At 34.6% G+C, this 23,697-nt stretch overlaps 1 protein-coding gene across 1 annotated transcript in view; it reads left to right on the top strand.

The window, feature by feature from the left end:
• Positions 1 to 23,495, top strand: part of LOC118193877 (uncharacterized) — a 133,151-nt gene extending 109,656 nt beyond the window's left edge. Inside the window, exons 7-9 of the mRNA XM_085825326.1 lie at positions 6,697 to 6,818; positions 9,198 to 9,533; positions 21,903 to 23,495. Of these exons, the coding sequence (XP_085681452.1) occupies positions 6,697 to 6,818; positions 9,198 to 9,533; positions 21,903 to 23,114 (1,670 nt within the window). The 3' untranslated portion in view covers positions 23,115 to 23,495. The remainder of the gene's footprint in view (positions 1 to 6,696; positions 6,819 to 9,197; positions 9,534 to 21,902) is intronic.
• Positions 23,496 to 23,697: the final 202 nt, after the last annotated feature.

Genomic DNA, 23,697 nt, shown 5'->3' on the forward strand with positions numbered 1-23,697 from the left:
GATGAAACAGATCCTATAAAAGCCAAATGCTATTTTGTTTGTTTTTTAATTGAACATAATCTACCGCTTTCTGTTTCGGATCATTCCAAAGAGCTTTTCAAAGCAATGTTTCCGGATTCTGCCATAGCAAAAAAATTTAGCTGCGGTCATACCAAAACTGCTGCTATTGTGAAAACGCTTGCAGAAAATACTGTTGCTGATATTATAAAATCAGTGTGCAGTACATCATTTTCTCTAAGTACTGATGGAAGTAATGATAATAATGATAACAAACTGTACCCATTGGTTATAACATACTACAGTAAAGAAAAGGGAGTGATAATTACTTCATTGATTTCTATTTTAGAATGCACGAATAATACAGGAGAAGGTATTTTTAATTGTATAAATGAAAACTTTAAAAACAAAGGTTTAGAATGGAAAAATTGCTTATCATTTTCTTCAGATAATGCTAGTAATATGATTGGAAAGTTTAAAGGTGTAGCATCATTTATCAAAATGCATCAACCAAGTATAATCACCCGAGGTTGTCCGTGCCACCTCTTGCATATAGCTGCAAAAAAAGCTACTGAAAAATTAATTGGCTCAAAAATTGAAATGTTGATAATAGATATATATTTTTACTTGGAGAAAAGTTCGAAACGGAAGCATAGCTTCAAAGTTGCTCAACAAATTTTGGGACAGAATGCAAAATCTCATAAAATTTTGAAATATTGCAGTACGAGATGGTTGTCTCTTTTAGAATCTATAACAAGGATTTTGGAACAGTGGGATGCTGTGATAAATTTTTTTTGAGATAAACCAGATAACAGTGAGAATGAAGGAAAGAGATTGCAAAACATTAAAAAAATTTTACAGTCACCGACCACCAAATTGTACTTGTTATTTTTGAAAAATACTTTGCCTTTGTTTATAACAGTAAATATTAATTTGCAACAACAAGCTCCTTATATACATAAATTGAGAAGAGAACTTTTTGAACTTTCAATGAATTTATTTGTTAGATTCGTAAAACCATCAGTAATTTCTAAAGAAAATGAAGATGTTACTCTAACGTCTATTCCATTTCAGAAGTATAGTAAACAAAAAGAAAATGAAAATTTAGTGATTGGTGCGGAAACAAGACTATATTTAAAAAATGCCAAGTTGAATGAAAGTGAAGTGAAATCATTTTTCAATTCTGTGCGAGCTTTTTTTGTAACTGCATGTTCATATATAATTGATAAATTTCCACTGAGTGATCCATTTCTAAAACATGCTGAAGTTGATGACATCAACTTGAGAACTGAAGTCTCATTTTCATCTGTTCTTTACTTGATGAATACTTTTCCATCCATTATTGATGAAAAATGTCTTAATCAAGTAGAAATTGAATTTTCCATGTATCAAGTAGATGATTTGAAAGAAATTGTAGATTTGCGTATTGATATAGCATGGGGAGAAATTGCCAAATTAAAAAATATGAATGGGTGTATTAAATACAAAGTATTGCCTTCTGTAATGCTTGCTGTCTTAATAATACCTCATTCAAATGCAGCTTGCGAAAGAATTTTTTCTATTGTTAAAAAAAATCAGACGGAATTTCGACCAAATTTAGGTCTTAAAACTCTTGAAGCAGTTTTGATTGAAAAAATAAATATGCAGGCAAATGAAGAACTGTGTTATAAAAAAACATTCTCAAAATCAGAACTTAAGCTTGCTAAGCATGCTACATATAAATCTTTGCATTCATAAATTATGCGTATTTTGTTTAATACTTATATGTATCATTCTTGGTTATTTAAATTTTATTTCCCTGTAGAAATCATATCCAGAATAAAGATATGATTTATAGCTTCTGATTTTTTCTATGATTAGTAGTGATTTGAAGTACTTTTTATTAGTGAATGCTTGAGGAGTTAAAAGAAAATTTCTAATTAAATGTGCATATAATTTACAAGGTATATTTTTAATTATTCAGTTTTATATGTATATGGATTTTAAATGTAATAAAATTGATTACAATTAATTATTAATTTAAAATTAATGAATGGTTAATTACAACATACGCTACGCGCACATTTTCAAAGTTGTAAAAATGTCGTTCGCGCGTTGACTAATGACAAGGTTTGCTGAAGGTTGGAGTCTATGCTGCTATGAACTGGAAGTTACACAAACTCGTAAGAAGGGTTTAATCCCTTTTTATTTCACTTTAGAAATTACAGTTGCGTTCACTTGACGCTCACAAACTACGCCGACCCTGCGGTTAAACAAAAATAGGAAAGTACAACTAAAAATGAATGACAGGATGAATAACTAACAAAGTCACTATCTACGAGGCTCTATAATTGTAACTATCTTAACCGCGTTCTAAGATACAGCTGAGATTCAGCAAACTTTCTGATTAAGAAGTTGAAACTAACTGCCGAAGTAGGCACACAGGCCGAAAGGCGCGGTTCTTAAATTTTTACCAAGCAACCTTCACGCTCGTGAATCAAGAAGCACACTTACAAATCTCGTTTCCCTTCTTTTTAACTCAAAATTACTTCTGCTAAAAATTTGAATACTCTGCGCGTTCTACTAAAATTTACATTGGCTCTGTTTTTTCGGATGTTTTTGAACAGGAAGAGGGTGTGCCACAAGGCTGTGTGCTCAGTGTAACCCTGTTTAGTTTAAAAATAAACTCTGTACTCAAAGAACTTCCTCCCACCATCTTGGGATCTCTATATGTTGATGATCTGCAGATTAGCTGTCGAGGAGCAGACATGAGATACGTACAGAGGCAATTGCAGATGGCTCTGAATAAGATCCAAGAATGGTCAAACAAACAGGGATTTACTTTTTCCAAACAGAAAACTGTGTGTGTTCACTTTTGTAGGAAGCGAGGTCTCCATCCTGAGCCTGAATTATATCTGAATGGTACAATTATTCCAGTTACGCCCGAAGTAAAATTTCTAGGAGTGACGTTCGACCGAAAATTGACTTTCCTTTCTCATGTTTTAAACATGAGAAAGAAGTGTCTAAGAACACTAAATATTTTAAAAGTGTTGGCGAACACCTCCTGGGGTGCAGAGCGTTGCTCCATGCTTCGCATTTACAGAGCGCTTATCCGCTCTAGACTGGACTATGGCTCAGCTGTTTATGGATCCGCTCGCTCAACTGTTTTGTTAAAACTGGATCCTGTTCACCATCAGGGTTTGCGGATTTGTTCAGGAGCTTTCAAGACTTCTCCTGTACACAGCCTATATGTTGACTCTAACGAACCATCACTTTATCTGAGGCGTGAGCAATTGTCCCTTTTACAATATTTTAATATTTTATCCCAACCTGAACATCCCAATAAGCTGTGCTTACTCGATAATGAGTGTAACACATTATATGAAACACGTCCATCCTGTGTTCCTACTTTTCCTTTAAGAGTTCGCTCTGTCATTGAGGAACTTTCCCTCTCTGATATGTGCCCTCAAGCAGTACAGAATTTTGAAATTCCACCTTGGGAAAATTCACGGATTCAGCTCCTTGATGTTTTCAAACATCACGTGAAGGCGAGCACTAAGGAGATCGTTTACAGAGAACTCTTCGCTGAGCACAGGCACAGATATAGCAGTTATTATCCGATATACACAGACGGATCAAAGTCAAATGATCATGTCGGGATGGCTTTTGTATTTGAAGATTACATTGAGGACAGATGCCTACACCAGTCTTGCTCAGTCCTAACATCTGAACTAGCTGCAATATATTATGCTCTTTTGTACATCTCGAAGCTCTGCCACAAGAAGTTCATAGTTTATACAGACTCGTATAGTGCTCTTAAATCTTTGGAAGCTTTTCCCAACACTCAGAATCCTGTGGTAGTAGATGTCCTGAAAATTCATATAAATTTAACGATTCGCGGATATGAAGTCCTGTACTGCTGGGTTCCTGGACATGCTGGAATAAAGGGAAATGAGCTTGCAGATATTGCAGCCAAATCTGCTGATGAACTGACTAGTCGCCTTATCCCTTTTAGAGATATCTGCTGTGTCATCAAGGGGAAAGTCCGGAAAAAATGGCAGCAATTTTGGGATGTTCAGCTTCAAAACAAGTTAAGACATGTAAAACCTAGAATTGAGCATTGGGAATCAACCAAAAATCGTAAGGAGGAAGTTCTTTTGACTCGCCTCAGAATTGGTCACACTAGAGTCACACATAACTATCTTCTCAAAGCTGAAAATGAGCCTGTTTGTTTGAATTGTAATGTTTGTTTATCTGTTCGTCATATTTTAATTGAGTGTCCATGTTTTAATAGTCTTCGCCAGAAATATTTTAACAGCTGTGACTTACCTCTCGACCGTTTAATCGGAAGAGAGGTCAATTGTAATTTATTTTATTATTTGAAAGAAACTGGCTTTTATCACCTAATGTAATTTGTTTTAAAGATTGTATCTTGAATTTTAAATGTGTGGTTTTAACTTGTGTTTATATGACTTCATCCTCTGGATTTGATACATTTGTCTACTTGTTTTTATTTATTGTATTTTAATTTCATCAATTGTACTCACCCCATCACGTGTTTGGCGCACTATAATCATCTTTGGTTTTGCGCCATAATCTCTCACTCACTCACTCACTCACTCATACTCTGGCATTGGCAATTCCAGGGGAAAGTAAAGGCTTGACAGGAAAGATAGCTTAAAATAAATGTTAGTTAAAATAAATATAAACCTTACACAGTAAAGGGAGAGAAGATTATCCTTGCTTTAGAGATTATCATCTCTGTGGCACGTCAGCCGAAATTGAATTTCAGAAGGTTTTAGAAACTGGATTGTTAGTGTTTTTACTTATGGTAATAAAAGATATTTTAGATGTGTCATATTTCAGAACATGTTGAGACCTTTTTTAATCCATCTTTTGTATTTAAGACTCATACAGGTGGCATCACAGAATATGAGAGCTGTAATAAAGAACTTTCGCCTCATTGTGTAACTGATTATATTTGAGTATAGCCAACAATTAGATAACAATAGTTGAAAAAGTTGCAGTCATTGGATATGAGAAAAGCTTCATTGAAGTAGATTTGGCAAATTTGCGGAAATTATTGAATTCATATCTTAAAAGAATTGGGCAGTAGGGGTGTTGTTAACATCAATCAGTAACGAGCATATGAATTTGACTATGAAGGAAAGACTTCTAGAAGCGAGATGGACTTAGAGCAATTCTAGAATCTCTTCGCCATTGCTAGAGACAAATTATGGACTTAGATCCATATCTGGAAAGCAGTGTTCATCTTCACCTCATGATTGACTATGTGTTGAGCTCTTATAGGAAAAACGTATGAAGGGGAAAGAAAACAAGAAGATTGTACAGGCTACTTTAGGTAATGTTTCGCTAAAAATGCATAGATTTAGTTTGGTTGTATGTGTGTGTAAGTATATATATATATAAGGTAATTTGGCCGTTTCTCTTTTCTGTTCTTAAATAGCACTTATAAAAATTGCTCTAAACTTCGTCATTCTAAAACTATACCTTCTTACGTGTTTTTGCGTCATATTCGCAACGTAATGAGAACAAATTTGAACGTAAACTATATCATTCTTAACGAGACATACATCTTGAACACTTCACACTCGCTCTTTGCTTCCCTGTCTGTCTAGACTACTGTTACTACTTTCCTTACTGCAACATCCTCAAAATGTAAATTTCATTTTAAGAATGCTGTTTTCATTCAGGGGCAAATTCCATCCATTGCGCTATTTATTCGTATTAAGAATCTGCTTTTCAAGAATAAAAATAAATATAAAATTGGCCCCAAAAAGGGCTTTTACAGAAGAAGAAAAAAATAAATTTCAAATTGGTCCCTGAAAATTGGCAGGTGCTTTATGCAATTACATGTCACTGTCATCTAGATTATTAAAAATTTACCGTGTCCACAAAAATCCTTACTTTATTTTGGTAATTCATATTCTTAGACATATACGTCCAATTACTAAGATGTTTTTAAATGGGACAAATATTCATGGTGCATTTTGGAGTTCTTGAACTTAAATCAATTTTTAAAATACGAACGAGTTCAAATGTTCTTTCTATCCCTAAATTATATCTAGGAAAACGTTATGCTTATTATGGAAAAGGAATTTATGTATTTTGTCTTTTATTTAGTCCAAATGTGATTTTAGATGTTAAAACATTATTCCCCCTTTGAGGTGAAAAAAGGATATTCATTAAATATTTACTGTTTTCCCATCATATTACACATGTCTTAATATTACCGTTACCATTATTATGACCCTATGGTGTAGGAGCTTGATAAAATGCCAGAATTCTGAAATTAAATAATTTCGAATACTTTTGTTGTATTACTGTCTATATTCACAATGAAGTTGTGCATAAACATACTCGTTTTATTATTCTGTTTGTGTGTGTGCTAATTCGAAACTTAAATTTTAATCTTGGCCTTAGTTATGTTGTTTAATTTTATTATTTAAAGAGGACATAATTTCTTAAATTAACAGTGTATACTGACTAATATTTGTTATCTCAGTGTATTCTAAATTTGAAGTGATTCTTCGAGGAATCTAGATATCTGGATATTTGTTGACCTTACAAGAGATAATGTTGGTTTACGAATAAATAACCATTAAAATATGTTGTGTTTATCCTCAAGCATTTTCAAATTTGATATTTTCTGATGTGTAAGAAAAGAGTAATTAAGTATATTTAGTTTTCATGTTACAGGTTCAGATTTAGATGGAGATGAATACGCAGTTTTATGGTTACCAGATTTAATTTTTCATCGCAAGAATGCAGCACCTGGAAATTTCGAGAATTTTCGAGAACCAGATATTTTTAATATAACCGTAAGTGATTTAAAAGGGATACCTATTTATTCACCCTTTTTAGAAATTTCATAATCAAATATGTATGATGCAGTTTGAAATCATACAAAACAAACTATTGTTGTACGTTTTGTATTAAAGATATACTTACCTAAAATGTATGAACATTCATTACTTCCAAACATAGAGAAATAATTTTCGTGTTGTAACTTACCTGAATTTTACAGTTTAGAAATGCATTCTTGCAGTGGTAGATCCAAAACAAGAAACAATGATAAAAAGATAAAACAAACAGTGATAAGACATAGCGGGACTATTATAAATACAGGATAGCCTCAATCAATTATAATCGATTTTGGTATTTACATATATACTGTATTATTCTCATATTTATTCCCTTCGTAATTTTGCCCCTAGTTTTTTCAACATATAATTTAGAATCTTCTCTGATTTATGGTTAATAGGAAAGTATTTCGTGTAAACAAAAATTATTGAAATTGGTAAATCCTATGAAAAGCATAAGTAATTGTGCGTTTGGTACTTTTCCGTTTCGCCGGCGCAAATCTCGCCAAGTAGACTTTATTTGCGACAACATACAGTATACACATAAAAAATATTAAAAAAATTTTAGTTCTAAGAATTCTTTTTTGAAGACATAAACATTTTAATATCGCTTAAAATTTTATAAAAAGCCAATAAATAAAGACAATAAATTTGTAAAAAGACATTAATTTAAGAATTTACTATGCTTTCATGGTTCAACATCCTGATTCGCCGGTTTATATCACGTGACCCCAAGCGATCTCATCTCACGAAATCTAATGCTCTCAGTAATTATCTACATTAATTTCGAGTTAAATCTTAATTTGGAACACAAGTTTAAATGCAAGAAATATTTCAATTCGTACGAATAGCTTACTCAGAAATTATGTAAAACTGCAGTGCTTTACTTCACTAATGCATTCTCGTTAGAATTGATGAATTTAACCCTTGACTTTACCTTTTCTATATTTTCGGCTTCGGGTAAGCGCTGTGATTGCATCCTAATTGACTTAATTACCGAAATGGCCTTAGACATAAAACTGAACTATCTGATAAAAATTCTATGTAATTATATGCCAGTATTGAAAGAAACAATCAATCTGATAAGAAAAAGCTGCGACTTGATTTTGAAAATGAGGCTTACCAGCGAGAAAGGTTACCAGCGAGAATATTCCGTTTGTAATCGGTTGTACCATTATTGGCGACTTTATCGCTTGCGCCGGCAAAACGGAAAAGTACCGTGTGTTTTTGTGTTTTTAATGTGCAATTTTTATCATTTAATCATTTAAACTTTTCTTCATAAATACAGTACGAAGTTCGAAAACGTTCAATATCTGGAATGATCTAAATTCCGGAGCACTAACGACCCCCCCCCCAATTTTTTAAAGAAATTTTTTTAATGCGTTATATATGCGCGTTTTATATTTTTTTCATAATAGAATATGTGAAAAGTCTCTATTCTTAATTTCCCTTCGAGACTAAGTAACTCCATATTGAATAAACAATCATTTATTAGCATAAATTCGTACGATCAATAATTTGGCTCCCACCTGTTAGTTTCACATGCATCTCAAACCGAAACAATCTACATCGAAGCATCGTTGATTTTACCTACTGAATAATTTAGTATTTCTCTCACGTGGACCGGGGCATCATTATGCATTATTATTTGCTTTCATCACCGCACGAGTATGAATACAAGCTTGAGAAATGACTCACGGAGATATATCTAAACAACTTTTTGTGTATTATTTAGTTATCGAATACTAACGAGTATGGTAACTTTTGTATTACGCTTATCGATGATTACAGGCTTGGCATTAAATAGATTAACTGCTTTGCGAAATGTTGTGTGTTGATAAAGAAACATTTTTCTGTATGCAAAACATAAATTTTGTAAACAATACTTCCTGTAATTCGTGCTGTACTGTTACTATACAAAGAAATATAAATATGAATTCTTTAGAAGAACATCTGTAATTATCGTATTATTTTTAGCAAATTTGTGATATACTTTCTGATGCAAACAAATAAATGTTGTGTAAACGCGTAGCTGCTTTTTTCCATTCTTTCTTAGTGTGCAAACACTCTGTTGGTAAAAATTTGAAGTAAAATTTATTCTTGCGTCAAGAAAAAATTCTCCTCTCTGATAAGATGTGCAAAGCTTACTCTGATACGCCTTTGTTGATTATATGTGATTTTTATAAGGTTCCATATTTATGACATCCTACATATAAAATTTATTTTTGTTATAATTACATTGATGTTTTGCAGGTAGATAAACGAATTAATTAATCATTAAATTATGGTATTTAATCATAAATTTATCCTAGTAATAAAAGTGTGCTTATCCCCTAGGTGAAAGATATGGTCACTTTCTTAGTAAAATATATCAAGAATGACCAAGTTGGAATAATAGCTAATGCACACCTTGCTCATGCTGACAGAGGTAGTATTTTCTCAAATGAATGTATTAAGATTGCGAAAAAGTTCCATATCGCTGTGGATTTTGCAAAGCACGGGAGAACTGCCCATTTAGGAAAGTTCGAGAGGCCGCTGAAATTTCCAGATTTCATGGAAAAAAACCACAAAGAGACTTATAAATCAAAAAAAGCACTTGGTAAAATGTTCAGAGTTTGCAAAGACTTGGAATCAGAGAATGAAAATGCAAGCATTGATTATCATGACATAAAGGTAGGTAATAAGTCGGGTTGCATTTTTCAGTGAGCGTCGCTTAGAGCTATTTAAAATAATAATCATAAATAACAATTATTTTTTTCAGTTAAAATGTCTGATTATTATACTAAACTATTAATATGATTGCTCTAAGTTGTATGTATTACTGAATAAAGATATTCATAAATGATTATATTTAATGATAATTATATAAATGTGAGAATAAAAAGTATTTACCTTTGATGGCACTTACCTGATACATAGTTATAATAATAATATGCAGTTATCAGATTGATAACATGAATGACAATAACCTAACAATTAAATTTAGCCATTGTGTGTGATATGCTATTCTGGTGTTTAAAATTACTCATCATAGTGGTCGAAATTGCCGAGCAACTTTCCATCTGCCATTGCCACGATGGAGAGGGTAAATGAATTCCAAAACGTTTGAATTCACGCCAAGTAAAAAATATTACAGAGCTTCCAATTCTGTCTACATAAAAGATAAAGGCAACTTATTAAATCCCAACATACATTGGGTTACTGTATTTTAGGAACGAGTAACCGGAACATGCATGTTGTTCCACATCAAACCTTTTGCAGGTGTCAACAAAAGTTGCCACCTCAGACCTTTTTCTTTCCTTCTGCTGGTGGTTTTCATTTCAAATTGCTGAAATTGATCAGTGTAGTAGTTGTTAGCGAAGCTGTCTGACCAATCGTGAAATTATAGATCTGCATGCCAAAGAAGACTTAAATATTTAAAAGTATTTAGCATCTTCGCAGCATGGGAGCGCTTAGAGTACACGGCGAGCCGCAATCCCTCTTCAGAGATTCGGTTGAAAACGCTTGGATCCGTCCTTCGGGTCTTCTTCTTCAAAACTGACACGGAGCTGAATTGTGCTAGTCATACAGTCACCTAAGGCCCATGCCAACGACAGACGCAGTCACCCCTTCTCGGCTAAGATAAAATCGTGGACTTCTACTGATGTTGCTATCAAAAACTTGAGGTACGAGGGCTATCCCCCAAAAAAAGGTCTCCTATATTTTTAGATATACAAAGAAACATTTATTTTCTATAATTGCTACATCTCTTTAAAGATTGAAGAATGCTTTATTTTTCAATATAATCGTCATTTCAATCGATGCATTTTTGTAGACGCTGTGGCAGTTTTACAATGCCCATGTCATACCAGCTTGCCGCCATGCCCTTCAGGAAGTGTTGACCCTCATCTTTCCAAGAAGTCCAAGAAGTTGTCGTTTACGTCTCCATAGCGGCGAAGAAATTCGCGGAAAGAATAAACCCGTTGTTGTTTGTGGTCTTCTGTCAACATACGCGGCACCCATCTTGCACACACCTTCCGATATTGCAACTTTTCCGTTAAAATCCTGTGGATGGTGCTTCTGAAAACCTCAGGAACCAAAATGCAGACAGCATCCAGAGAGATCCTCCGATTTTTACCCACAAGTTCCTTAACTTTCGCGATTGTATCATCGGCAATTGACGGCCTCCCGCTCCTTTCTTCGTTATGAATTTCAGTACGACTGGCTGTAAACTCTCTACACCACTTGCGAACTTTTTTGACATCCCTGCACGACTGTCCATACACTCTTTCAACCAGTTTACGCCTTTTGCATTCAAAAATCGAATAACTGCGCCCACTTCGCACTTGGCGGTAACGTTTATCGGGAGCTCTATTTCGAATGGCTGCCAAGCCAAGACTGAGCATCCGAGCGAAGCGCCTGTGTGCTTATGTGGTAGTGGAGAAAGCACCACTCACAACAGTGTTGCCAACAACCGTATTAAAACTTTCTCTACGTCCCCGAAAAATAGGAGACCTTTTTTTTTTTTTGGATTGCCCTCGTACATTACATCATCATCATCAAAAATCGCGGCTTTGTTCTCTTCTAGTTGATGAAAAATGTTTGGAGGGAAGCATCTGATGTAAGAAAGATGCTGGACAGAATCAGTGCGTGTGGTCTATTATTTCATAATAATTTTCCCTCTCTGAGAAATTAACCTGCATAATAATTTTCGTGCTATTATTTGATAAGAACGTTAATAAGAGTAACACGAGGGATATTAATATTTAATTTAAATAATGCCTTAATATTTATTGCTCAGTCTCATTTTTAATTTATGCAATTGCTGTAACCTAAAACCTACTTGTGAGCCATCTCCTATTTAAACATTTTATTTATTGATGTGTCTACAGTTCTCGCTCTGATTTGTCTCCAGTTCTCCGAAAATTCTGTGGATGGCTATTTCTGGGTTAGGTTGTTTGAATATGGAAAAGCCATGAGGACTGTTTGCCTAGTGATGACTTTCTGTTATTCACATTACGCACAGTAAAAACGACAAAAATCAACCATTATACCAGCCTGTTCGCCTAAGTTCGAACCCAAAGCAGGCCGAACTACCATTATAAAGCTGTATTAACCACTTAGCCATTGCTAGGGACCCTCGGTGTAGAACACAGCGTGAAGAAGTTTATTTCAGGAATTAAAAAGTGTGCTACGTGTGCGCTATATCTGTATAACGCACATGTAGCAGATGCAGTTTGGTATGAAGATGTTCGGGTGAAAGTTGGTTTTGAATGAATAAGCGAATGTTATAAAAAAAAAAGATATTTTAACTTAAAATATTAAAGATACTGAAAAATAAATTGCTTAGTTTTCGATGCATATCTACATTGAAAATGATGCGGATGGTTGCGATTCTTGTTTTTTCCTCATTTGCGTATTTTTCATTAACTAATATTTTCCTTAGAAACTTTGTTGGATTTTATATGCCCATATTGAGCATATAGATCGCTACATAGATATAGCATATAGATCATTACACGGATATTTGAAATTCCCTTTCAAGGTTAAATGTTCGTTTAATGTTGAGACCTGTATTCGACTTCTTTCCGAAGAAAAAGTTATGTTCAAATCCTTTATACTACAGCTGTTGCCATTTAATAGGAAAACGGATTAACTATAATTAGTCTCAATTAAAAATCCTAGGTCGCCCAACCGTATAGTGGTTTAGCTTCGCTAACTGCCGTGCCGAAGGGCCTGGGTTCGAATCCCAGAGAAGACATGGTTATTTGTAAATGTATAGTGTCGGTACGGCATGGCGGCATTCTAAATATGTGGCCAGCCGAAAGTGCTCTCGTGTGGTTTGATGGAAGGGGAGAAGGTTGCGAGACCGTCGGACCCGTCCCTCCAACATGCTTTCCATCAAAATTGGGGGTGGCGAAGTGAGCTAAATCGCACTGTCACCTGCTCAAGGCTGTTGCCAAGGGCAGGCGTTTTCTAGCGCTCCTTGCCACGAGGAATTTCGTGGGCTTGGGATGACTACGTCAGATTAGTGAGTATAAGCAACAACAACGAAAATCCTAGACGCAGTGTAAATGGCAACGCGGCCGATGCTCTGCAGCGTGTTGTATATAAATTAAAACCAATCGTTGGATAAATTAAAGGAAACAATTAAAATAATGCTTACATGTAAAATCGTACTCTGCTAATCCACGTTCGTTAAGGTTTTACTGCATCTACAGTTTAACCCTTAGTCCAGCCCACTGTATGCGTTTCTGATTTTGTAGCATAGACATCCAGTCAGATGTTAATCTAACGGAGGTCAAACGAGAGTTTCTTTGTCAGTTTCACGATAAGAGTTGCAAGCAGTGACGGTTTATAAGAAATTCTCAAGTGCCGTGAAAAATAATCTTTATGGTTAACAATTTTTCTAATACATGATCGTGCTATTGAATTGCATTAACTTTGGAATTTTGGAACTTTGCGGTTATACTGGCTTTCAGCAGGAAATTAAAGTCCTGCTCTTGCCAGTTCCTGATGTGATCCCATGTGGGGCCTGATAGAGTAGAAACCTGAAAGAAATTTTCTCTCGTGGAGGTAGAAGTGTGCTGGATAGAGAAAAAGAGAAAAAGAAGCACTTTGCTCCTGTACTGCTACATCTTGGATGGAATCCGCCAAGCAGGGACCGGAGAAAGAAACTTCGGATGACCTGTGTAGGATAGCCCGAATACTAACTGTTCATTCGTCGGAGCCAGTCACGTAGGAGGTCACCCTCCCAGAAACTGACCCCGATCGATGCTGCTTGAAAACCAGAAAACTGGAACTTAGAATTCTGAACTCAAGAGGTGGGCGGCAAATGGGCGGAGGTTTTTGTCTTCAACCAGGATTTCGTAGATAAGAATGTCCGTGAAATTAGCGGGATTCACATTGATAATATTATTAAAAAAGTTGTTGTTTATTCTGCTGAGGTAGTCTTGAATAGTATCTATTTTCAAGTCGGAGTGGAGAGTCCTATTCCGAACATAGTAAGGAGCTTTTGTGATGATTCTTAGCACCTTATTTTGAAGCACTTGGAGTTTGCTAATTTCGTTTGCTTTGTAGTTTGCCCAGGCTGGCGAAGCATACGTGAGAATGGGTCGGATTACAGTTTCATAAATCCTCTTTTTCAGTCTGAGGGTGAGGTTTTCATTCTTTAGGAGAGGGAAAAGCCTGAAAATGATCCCGTGTGCTTTTCCGCTTACTCTAAGCATGTGATCCTTCTAATTGTAGTTCTTGTTAAGGGTAACTCCCAGGTAATTAGCTTTATCAACTGTAGGGATGATTTTGCCAAAACGTTTAACCTCAGTTCTGACCCGTTTCCTCTGTCTGCGATTTCGAATGAGTAGAATCTTGGACTTTTCTGGCTGAATGCACGTTTTCCAGCGACTGCACCACCCCTCAATAGCAGGGGTTTTGGCCTGAATTCTTGACAAGGCATACTCTGGGTTTAGAGACTTGGTGGCTATCGCTGCATCATCAGCGTAGCTGGCTGCGAGAACATTTGTATCCTCGGAAAAGCAAGGGAAATCGTTGGTACAGATGATGTAAAAAAGCGGGCCTAAAATTGACCCTTGAGGAATACCTGCGTAAATATTTTTGACTCATGAAGTTGCATTTCCAACTCCAACGGTGCAAGTTCTATTTTCAAGGAAGGACTTGATAATGAGTATCAGATTTCTGGGGAAACCGAGATGAATTAGAATTGCATTAACTGATCTTCATAGGGAAGACGAAACTGTCAGTTGTATGAAAGAACCTGTGAACATCAGACGCAGAGTTCCATTTGAAGCGGGGAAATTCTCCCTATATTTCTAGGATTGTGAATGTTAGTGAAATTCCTTGTGTTAATATGATAATAAGCTATAAAATTTTATAAACTCATCCGTCATCGTTAATTTGTCTAAACCCTTAACATGGTGGTCCGTCTAGCCGCCAGCAATCACTATTGAGGAATTAAATCGCAACAAAGCTGCCATTAAAGACAATATCATTAAAACTGAGAACTTCTTAAGAGAGTCTAAAGCTGATCTAAGCAGCATTGAATTGAAAATAAAATTTCTTAGTCCTTAAAACAGAGTGGAAGAGTTTCGCGACAAGTATTATGATCTACCGGATGCTTAAGACTTTACTGCATTTGAAACGGATTTAGAAGAAATCCAAGTAAACCGTAAGCTTTTATTAGCTACCTTTCCAAGTTTTACTTAAAACGAATACAAAGGTTCGCTGAATGAGAATTTTAATCATTCTAATATTCAAATCAAGTTACCGGAACATCAGTTCCTACCTTAAGCGGAAAATTCGACGAATTGTGTACCTTCAAAATGTAATTTTCAAATTTACTTCCTGAAAATTAAGCAGTTAAATGAAACGCAGAAATTGCGTTATTTATGTGCGTATCTTCGAGGCGATGCTAAATTGATTGAAACATCAGATGACACTTTCGATTCACTGGTTTTCACCTCAGCTGAAAGATTTGACAATAAAAGACTATTAGTTGATACATATCTTTTTTCCATTTTTAACAATGAAAAGAGTCAGCATTTAATCTGCAAAAGATTTGCAATCTAACTGATCGTATACATTAAAGTTTGAAAGGGTTGTAAAATGAACGAAATAAATTTACAGGTATCCTGTTAAATAATAATAATTTAAACTGGACACAGAAACTAGGAAACAATTTGAATATTCTCTTAAAAATATTGAAGTCTCTCAATTTGATGATTTAATACAATTTCTAGAAAACAGACATACAATTCTGCAAACCATTAACCGGGCAACTAACTGTGTTAAAATTCCGAATAGAAATTCTCATTTGTTAAACAAAACTAAATCCTTAACAATTGATAAAAATGAAAGTATAAAGAGGAACTATGTGCGTTAAGTAAGCAACTAGCGTTGCACCGCCTTGAGCATATATTCTGATCTTCAGCAAATTGAAGTTGCAAAAAGATTGACTTTTTTAAAGACATGAGCTCCATGTGAGCTGCTTGAAAGAAGGTCACACACAAAACAATTGTGTTTTTTTTTTAAATATAGCTGTGCTTTGTTCTCAAAAAAGCTTAATTTTCTTCTATGTCGCAAATAAATCGAATAAAACTGAATAATATACTTGAAGTGTTGAAAATTCGCTGGCGTCAGTAGAGAAATATATGCAGACTGTTTTTAGCAAAGAGAATAAGATTCATCTCCCGTTCAGTTACAGTAGTTGAGCAATCAAGCAAGCCAAATCTGTTTTTATTACTGTTCCTAGCAAAGAGAATAAGATTCATCTCCCTTTCAGTTACAGTCGTTGAGCAATCAAGCAAGCCAAATCTGTTTTTATTACTGTTCCTATTCACATGAAGGATAAATTTTGCAGACGCCTAAAAATGAAATGTATTTTAGATAATGGAAGTAACCTCAATTTATTAACAAATGAACAGTTTGGGGTTGTAGAAAATAAAGGTTTAAAGTGTGTATTTTAATTATGGCAAAGCACACGAGGGCTATCTGCCTAAGGGAAGGGATGCCTTCGTGGAGGACTTTTTAAGGGAAACTGTCTCGTATACACGTTACACATGGGGAAAACCACGAAAACGCCCATGCAGCCAGCCCGTTCGCGGGATTTGAACCTCAGACCGAACTACCAGTGTTCAGCGACTTTACCGCTCAGCCGCTGGTGGGCTAAAGGTTTAATGAGAGCTTCTGATAAAATACGGACTTTTTTTCTCCATTCAGAAAACGCGTTTTTGGAAACTCGAAGCGTTAAGCATACAGGATGATATTCTGAATTTCGAGGATGATTAAGTTGTGATTATTTTCAATAAAACAACTGTATTTCGGATGGACTTTATGAAGTAGCCCTTCCCCTGAAAAAGGAATTGGAAGGAATTAAGCTGCAATTTCTCTTTAGCTCAGTAACGCTTACTTAAATTACAGACAAAACTCCAAAGAAATCCCAATACCTCTTCTCAGTATAGACAAATCATTGAGGAATACTTTTAAGTAAGGAAGTTATCCAGAAGGCAAAAGACACAACGAAAGCCAGCCGGTAAACAGATATTTACCGCATCAAGCTGTAATCAGCGAAAAAAGAAACATTACTACAAAATTGAGAATCGTTTGTAATGCTAGCTCACATGAAGTTGGACGATAGTCTTTAAATGATTGTCTTTGGCCTGATCTTAATTTAAATAGTTTCTTGGCAGGTTATGGAAAAGGCTAGCCTGAATCTTCGAAAGTGGATGAACGATGATCCACAGTTGGTGCTTAAGTATCAAGAAGAAGGGTTTAACTCGCGCCTTACCTGTTCAGATATATGCATTAGTATTGTCCTGGAAACCGAAAGAATATTGTTTTAATCTCGATGTTAACAGTGTGCACGAGACGTTATCCTTCTCCACTAATACTAAGCGTTCCCATTTGCGAGCTGTTGGATATATATTCATTCCATTAGGAATCATAACGCCATTCATTATCCGTATGAAGAGTCTTTTCCAAGTACTGTGGAAGAGAAAGATTCCCTGGGATGACAAACTACCCTCTGAAATTCAAGCACAATGGCAAGGAACTTCCTCAAATCTCGAATTTGAGGATTCCACGAATGGTTATTAACAAAGGAAGAGACTAAAGGCATGAAAAAGCGAAATTTATAGTTTCTGTGACGCCAGTAAAAGAGCTTTAAGGAAAATACCATTGAAGTTAGCCTAGTTGCATCCAAAAATCGAGTTGCACCTTTGAAGGAAATCACATTGCCAAAATTAGAACTTTTGGGGGCCTTGTTGGCAACACGCTTAACTTATAGGATAAAAAATATCCTAGCTTCAGAGAAACCATCAAAGGTGTTTTATTGGACCGATTCCAAGATTGTAGATTAAAGATGCTGACAAACCCTGGAAATAATTTCTAGCGAATCGTGTGGCTGATATAAAAAGTGTGAGTGATCTAAATTCCTGGTATCATTATTCTGGTATTCGAACCAGCAGATCTAGTAACTAGACGAATTAGTGGTAATCTCTTAAAAAGAATGCTAAGTGGTGGTATGGGCCATCCTTCTTAACATCGCAAGAATTACTTGTTGTAAATGAGGGCACTAGAGTTGTCGAAAAAGGTTACTTTCCTGAGATGAAAAGTAACTTTATAGACTAATCTTAATCAGGACTCTAATTATTGTTCTAAAACATTGCAGCATAAATCCAGTTTCCTGGATTCTTTACTTAACATTCGTAATAACTTTATTATATACCATATATACCCGCGTATAAGTCGAGATATTTTGGACAAAAAAAGACTTCAAAGTGGGGGGGGTCGACTTATACGTGGAGCCATAAAAAATTAAAAGAATCGGAAGTTCAAAAATTTCTTTATATAATGCAGTTGTTTTCTTCCCGCACTCAAATTGGACGACTTATCAAATAAGTCACTTACTTGAAGTAATTTCATGACTTAAGTTATGTGACGAACTAATCACAGAGTTTGATACTTTAACTAGAGTAAGTTTCGATTAAACCAAAGAATTTTCGGTCCCCGAACAACCGATCAATATCGAGCAATAAAAAAGTTTCGCCAACACGCCAAGAAAAGAGAAATGCAGATAGTTTTTACGTACGTATAAGTCTTTATAATAGTTATTGTTCATTCATGAAATACTTTTGTTAACAGGCGTACACGTCAAAATTTAAAAAAATAGCCCATGCAATAATTGAACAGTTTTGAATACTTCTTTTAACTTTTAAAAAGGGAAAATGCAGATAAGATTTTACGTACGCGAATCTTTTCCGGAACAAATTCTAGAAGGTTCCTATATACGATTATTTTCCCCCAATTATCCCAATATGTATGATGACGAGCCAATGACGACAGAAGAGTTCTATGAAATGTTTGGCGAATCTGACTATGAATCGGACGTTGAAGGATTTTGATTTTGTTTATTTACCAAGGTATTTTTTATCGTACATTTATTTTTTCTTCTCAGATGGTTTTGAATAAATGTAGTACTTAAAAAAATTTTTTCAAAGTGTCTCGATCGATTTCGGAAGTGGGGGGTCGACTTATACGCGGGTTTCTTATTTTCTACGAATTTTTTATGTCGAAGTGGGGGGGGGTCGATTTATACGCGGGTATATACGGTAAGTGTTTAACATATATATAGACATGTTACATGCTACGCATGTCTATATTTTCAGGTTTATAGGGAATTTGAAAAAAAAAAAAGGAATGATAAGGTCAAAAGGCGTCTTAAAATCTGTGTTGTAAAGTCTGACAAAGAATTCATCATGAGATTCACTTAGGTTTATGATCAAGGTTACTAAAAATTGGAGGTAGGTTGCATAGCACTGAAATTAAATATGTAAAGGCACTCCATCACTAATTGAATTATGAAGTATTTTCATGAAGGGTTCCATAATACTGGTTCTCAAACACTCCTTTATATCATTCAGCAAGAATATTGGCCTTTAAGGGGTGTTGAAACACAAAAATATTCAAAAAATGGGGATTTCGGAGTTTTACATTTTCAAATTCTCTACACTTTTATATTTCTAAAATACCATTCTTTAATCTCTATAACAAATAGAACTGTAAAAAATCTAGTTTTAATTTGTCATCGAATGCTTTGATAAATGAAGATAAAAACGCGTTTTTCTACAAACGCGATTTTTTTATACTCGATGTACCTTTTCTCAGGAACTACTGCTCACAGGTATCTAAAACTTTTATGGCCTTTTTATTAGTTTTCCTAATATTTACTGAAATGAGCTTTTTGTGATAAACTAAGAAAAAAATTAATTTTTTTGTGTGTGAGAAAAGTGCTAAATTTTACTATGCCTGTACAAAATATTCTGTAAATTACTCTAAAATTCAAAATGTTTCAAAAGCTCATTTCAATATAATCAAATAGGTATACTGTAATTACACACAAAATTTCAAGCGTGTATTTACAGCAGATTTTGAAAAAAAGTACGTTGAAAATGGCCAATTTAACATTGTTGGTATAATGGTTCCTGACATCCCTTAAATAATGGAATGCATGTAGGAACATTATACACAGTTGTGTTCAGTGATTTGGAGCAACCCCAAAATTATGCTCCCAAAAGATGGCAGATTTGACGAAGGAAAGAACAAATCCAGATTTCCTGTATAATGCCACATTACTATTTCTGTGGACGCTTCATGAACTGTTCTTTGCTGTGCATTCTGAATAAAAAAATAAACAGCGGAAAGATTTTTTTCCGAAAATGGCAGTAACCTGTTTCAAGTAGATAAGGATTTGGAATAATTTTCCAAATTATTTATACAGGATGAAAAATTAGCAAAAACGTTTTCTAACTCAAAATGTTGAGTGGAAGTTTATTTCCCGTAGGACGCCAACGTTTGGCGGTTTATGCAGTGCCGGCTTAAGCTCATTTCGGGCCCTTGGCACAGATCTACATAAGAAGATTTATAGCATTTGGCACTGGCTGCTAACAAATAAAATTTAAATGTTTAATTTTTATTGTAAAAATATATGTAAAATTAAAACGCAAACCAGTATTTTTATTAAAAATAAAAGCAACATTCTAAAACATGTCATGAAAAAGATAAAAATAAAAATAACATTCTAAGATATAACAAAAATTATAGCATTTGTTTTCGTGACATAATATTGGCAAACTGACGTATGAGAGTATCACTATATTAAGTTTCCTTAGTGCATTATATTCTTTATATAATAGTGGCAGTGCATCAAGGTTTTCTTGACTCAAATTAGACCTTAGGTATGTTTTTATTCTTTTTAGAGTCGAAAACGATAGTTCGCCTGACGCGTTGTCGTTATGTTTGTCCGGCAGTTCACATTCCATTATTTATTTATAACGTTTGCGTCGCGTTGCATTTTTGGTAAGGTACTGTCTGTAGTCTAATTCATCTGCTTGCTTCTTTATGTAAGGCGCATTGTAGTTGTCAACCCACCATTACCACCCGGCGCCGCGCCGGCTTTAGATATCGACTGACAATACGGACTTAGACGTACTGGTGAGAGGCGCCGATTATTTTTGCCAAATAATTTACTATTTTTCTAAAGAATTTTTATCTTCAACTATCGATGTTTTATAGCCAGAAGTTCTGGTTGGTTCCAGCTTATCCGGGCTCCTGGACGCCCGCCCCAAGCGCCCAATGGATAAACCTGTACTGGGTTTATGAAAAGTCGGAATTAAATCTTTTAAATACTATTTCAAACGCATTATAGGTGATTCGAAAATGACGTATGACTAATTCTTGACTATTATGATTCAAATTAAATCTATGTTAAATTCACACCCTTCTAACGCCTCTTTCAGCGGATATAGATAGTTAGACATCTTGATCTTTAGTCATATCCTAATAGGGCATTCAGTGACATCTACTCCCGAACCATCAGTTATTAACATTCAATCACACAAACCTTTTGGCAATTCTAGAATACCAATTATTTGAATAATTTACAACAGCGAATAAAGTGGTTCTTTGTAATACTTGGTGGCATGGTTGTGACAAATGAGGAAAATTTAGCCCCATCTAAAATACCCTATGCTGGGAAGGACCGAATGATTAGGATAGTAGATGTCAAAACAAGAACTGGCATTTTAGAGGGGCTCTGTTTCTAAATTAGAATTTTTACCTATTGAAATTAAGTCCTAAAGTAACAAAGGTCTTACTTACACTTACTTGAAATGTATGAAATTTTAATTGCTGTATTTATATCTAATGTAGTTCATTATTTTTTAACGAGAACAGTATTTGTTATACTTTTGTTTTCTGCATTGTAATCATGCTTAACTTTGCCCCCCCCCGAAAACAAAAACCTGAATATTTGCGAGTATTGACGCTATTCATCTCTAGTTATACGAGCACCAGTTTGTTACTCTAGCAACTAATAACAACGTCTCGGTTATAGGCTATATTCCTGTTAAAAGCTAAGAAAGTGAGATTTATATCTTTCGTTCAGTTGCAAGCTACTGATATGTTTATAATTATTTGAAATTTAATTCTGTACATTTCGAATAACATCAAGCATTTTTTACCCAGGTTTTCATTATTTTTTGTTTCTAGGTGGATCCTTGTTTAAGGTATCCAGGATGGGAAAAATACAAGGAAGAAGCTTTGAAAAGTAGAAATAAATACAATGCCTTGCTTCGAGCATTTTTAAGGAATTACGGTATTCAGCATGAAGCTGAAGCATTTTCTGGAGCTTTCACGAATCTTCACTGCCGATTTCAAGAACGAAATGATCGAGCTGAAATAGAAAAAGTTGTTATTGGATGCATTAAACGACTATCAAAAAGTATGCATGAAGAATTTCTTGAAGAATTTAAAACTTCTGTGAATGTCAATCTGACTCAAAAACGTATATTACAAAAAGCTTCTGCCTGGTATATGGTCACGTACAGTGACAGTGATGCTAAATTTCTTAGTTTTCCCTGGATTGTTTCTGAATTTTTAGCCAACATAAAGATTAAAAATTCGTCTTTTAGTCCAGTAATAGTCTCACCCCTTATTGCTAATATGGACGTCCAGATAAAACTGTGTGAAGCTAAAAATGTTTTACCCAGTGTTCTACAGTCAAATATTTGGTTAGATTATAAATTTCTGTGTGATCCTGCAATAGTGAAGCTTGCAAGCAAAGTATTGGTTCTCTGGGCTGAAGATGAGCAAATTATTGCAAAGTCTGGTGAGAGTCATACAGGATTTCTGTATCCAGATAATTTAATCAGACTTTTTCTTCATGTTTCTGAACTTGCGCAGTATGTTTACCAGAAAGATAAATCTGTCCCCGTTGTGAGTAAAAAAATTTTCACACCAGCTGCTCTCGTTTTAGAATTTCTTCGATTTTGCACTGACTTACGATTTTATAATAAATATGAAATACCTGATATACTCCCTTTCACAGTGTATAAATACAGTAAGCTCGCTAAGGCAGCTGTTGTAGCATACCATAGGTTTGCTTTGTCGGGTGAATTTTCTTATTTGTCTTTTGAGAGGATAACAACAATAGAGAAAATAAATATGAAACCTATGTACATCGAAAGTAGAATTTTCCGTAGAATTCCTATTGATGAACAGACATTACGAAAAGCAGAAGATGCTCTAATGAAACATTCAGGTATGGATGAGATAAATATGAGGGAAATACACCAGACTAAAAAAGTTTGTATTACTGGGTATGGTTCTGAATTCTCGATAAAGGTATTAAAAGGCATTTTGAGAAAAAAATACGCTGTATTAACGCAGCTTTTTGTGTATGGAACATTATCAGCTGAGTAAATATTTTTCAATCTCTTTATTCATCTATATTTTAAAATAATTTCTACTCTTATTTACAAATCATCATAAATTAAGTGAATTCACAATGTTATATGTATTGTATGTGTCAGTTAATTAAGTATTGCTTATTTTATTCTGTTTGTGATTTTGTATTTTTGTAAATGATATCGTCTGTATTTTTCAGAACTTTCGCTTGGATAAAGAAAATTATTTCTCTTTTTGATATATATATTTTTTATTAAGTTTCATGTTATTCGAAATGGTTTTTATAAAGACATTAGCAGCTTTCTTTTATTGTTTTTCTGCGTAACTTGTTTATTTCCGTCTAAAAAAATCAAGTACTGAATTTATTAGAATGTTGCACATGTATTTGTTTCTGTATTAAAAATAAAAATTATATGGACCGCTTCTGTGAATATTTTAGAAGTTTATTGAAGCCTCAGTGGAAGTGAAAGTGCATCTAAACTGGAAATTATATTATGAATTACGAAAACGTTTAAGTACCATTCAATTCAGTAATGGTAGGTAGTTGATTTGTTAATTCATAAATTAATCTGCAATGTTGAATTAAAAATTTTTCTTA

The sequence above is a fragment of the Stegodyphus dumicola genome, chromosome 10, assembly GCF_044657685.1.
Source record: "Stegodyphus dumicola isolate Sdum_Otavi_A_Nest chromosome 10, ASM4465768v1".
Lineage (NCBI taxonomy): Eukaryota > Metazoa > Arthropoda > Arachnida > Araneae > Eresidae > Stegodyphus > Stegodyphus dumicola.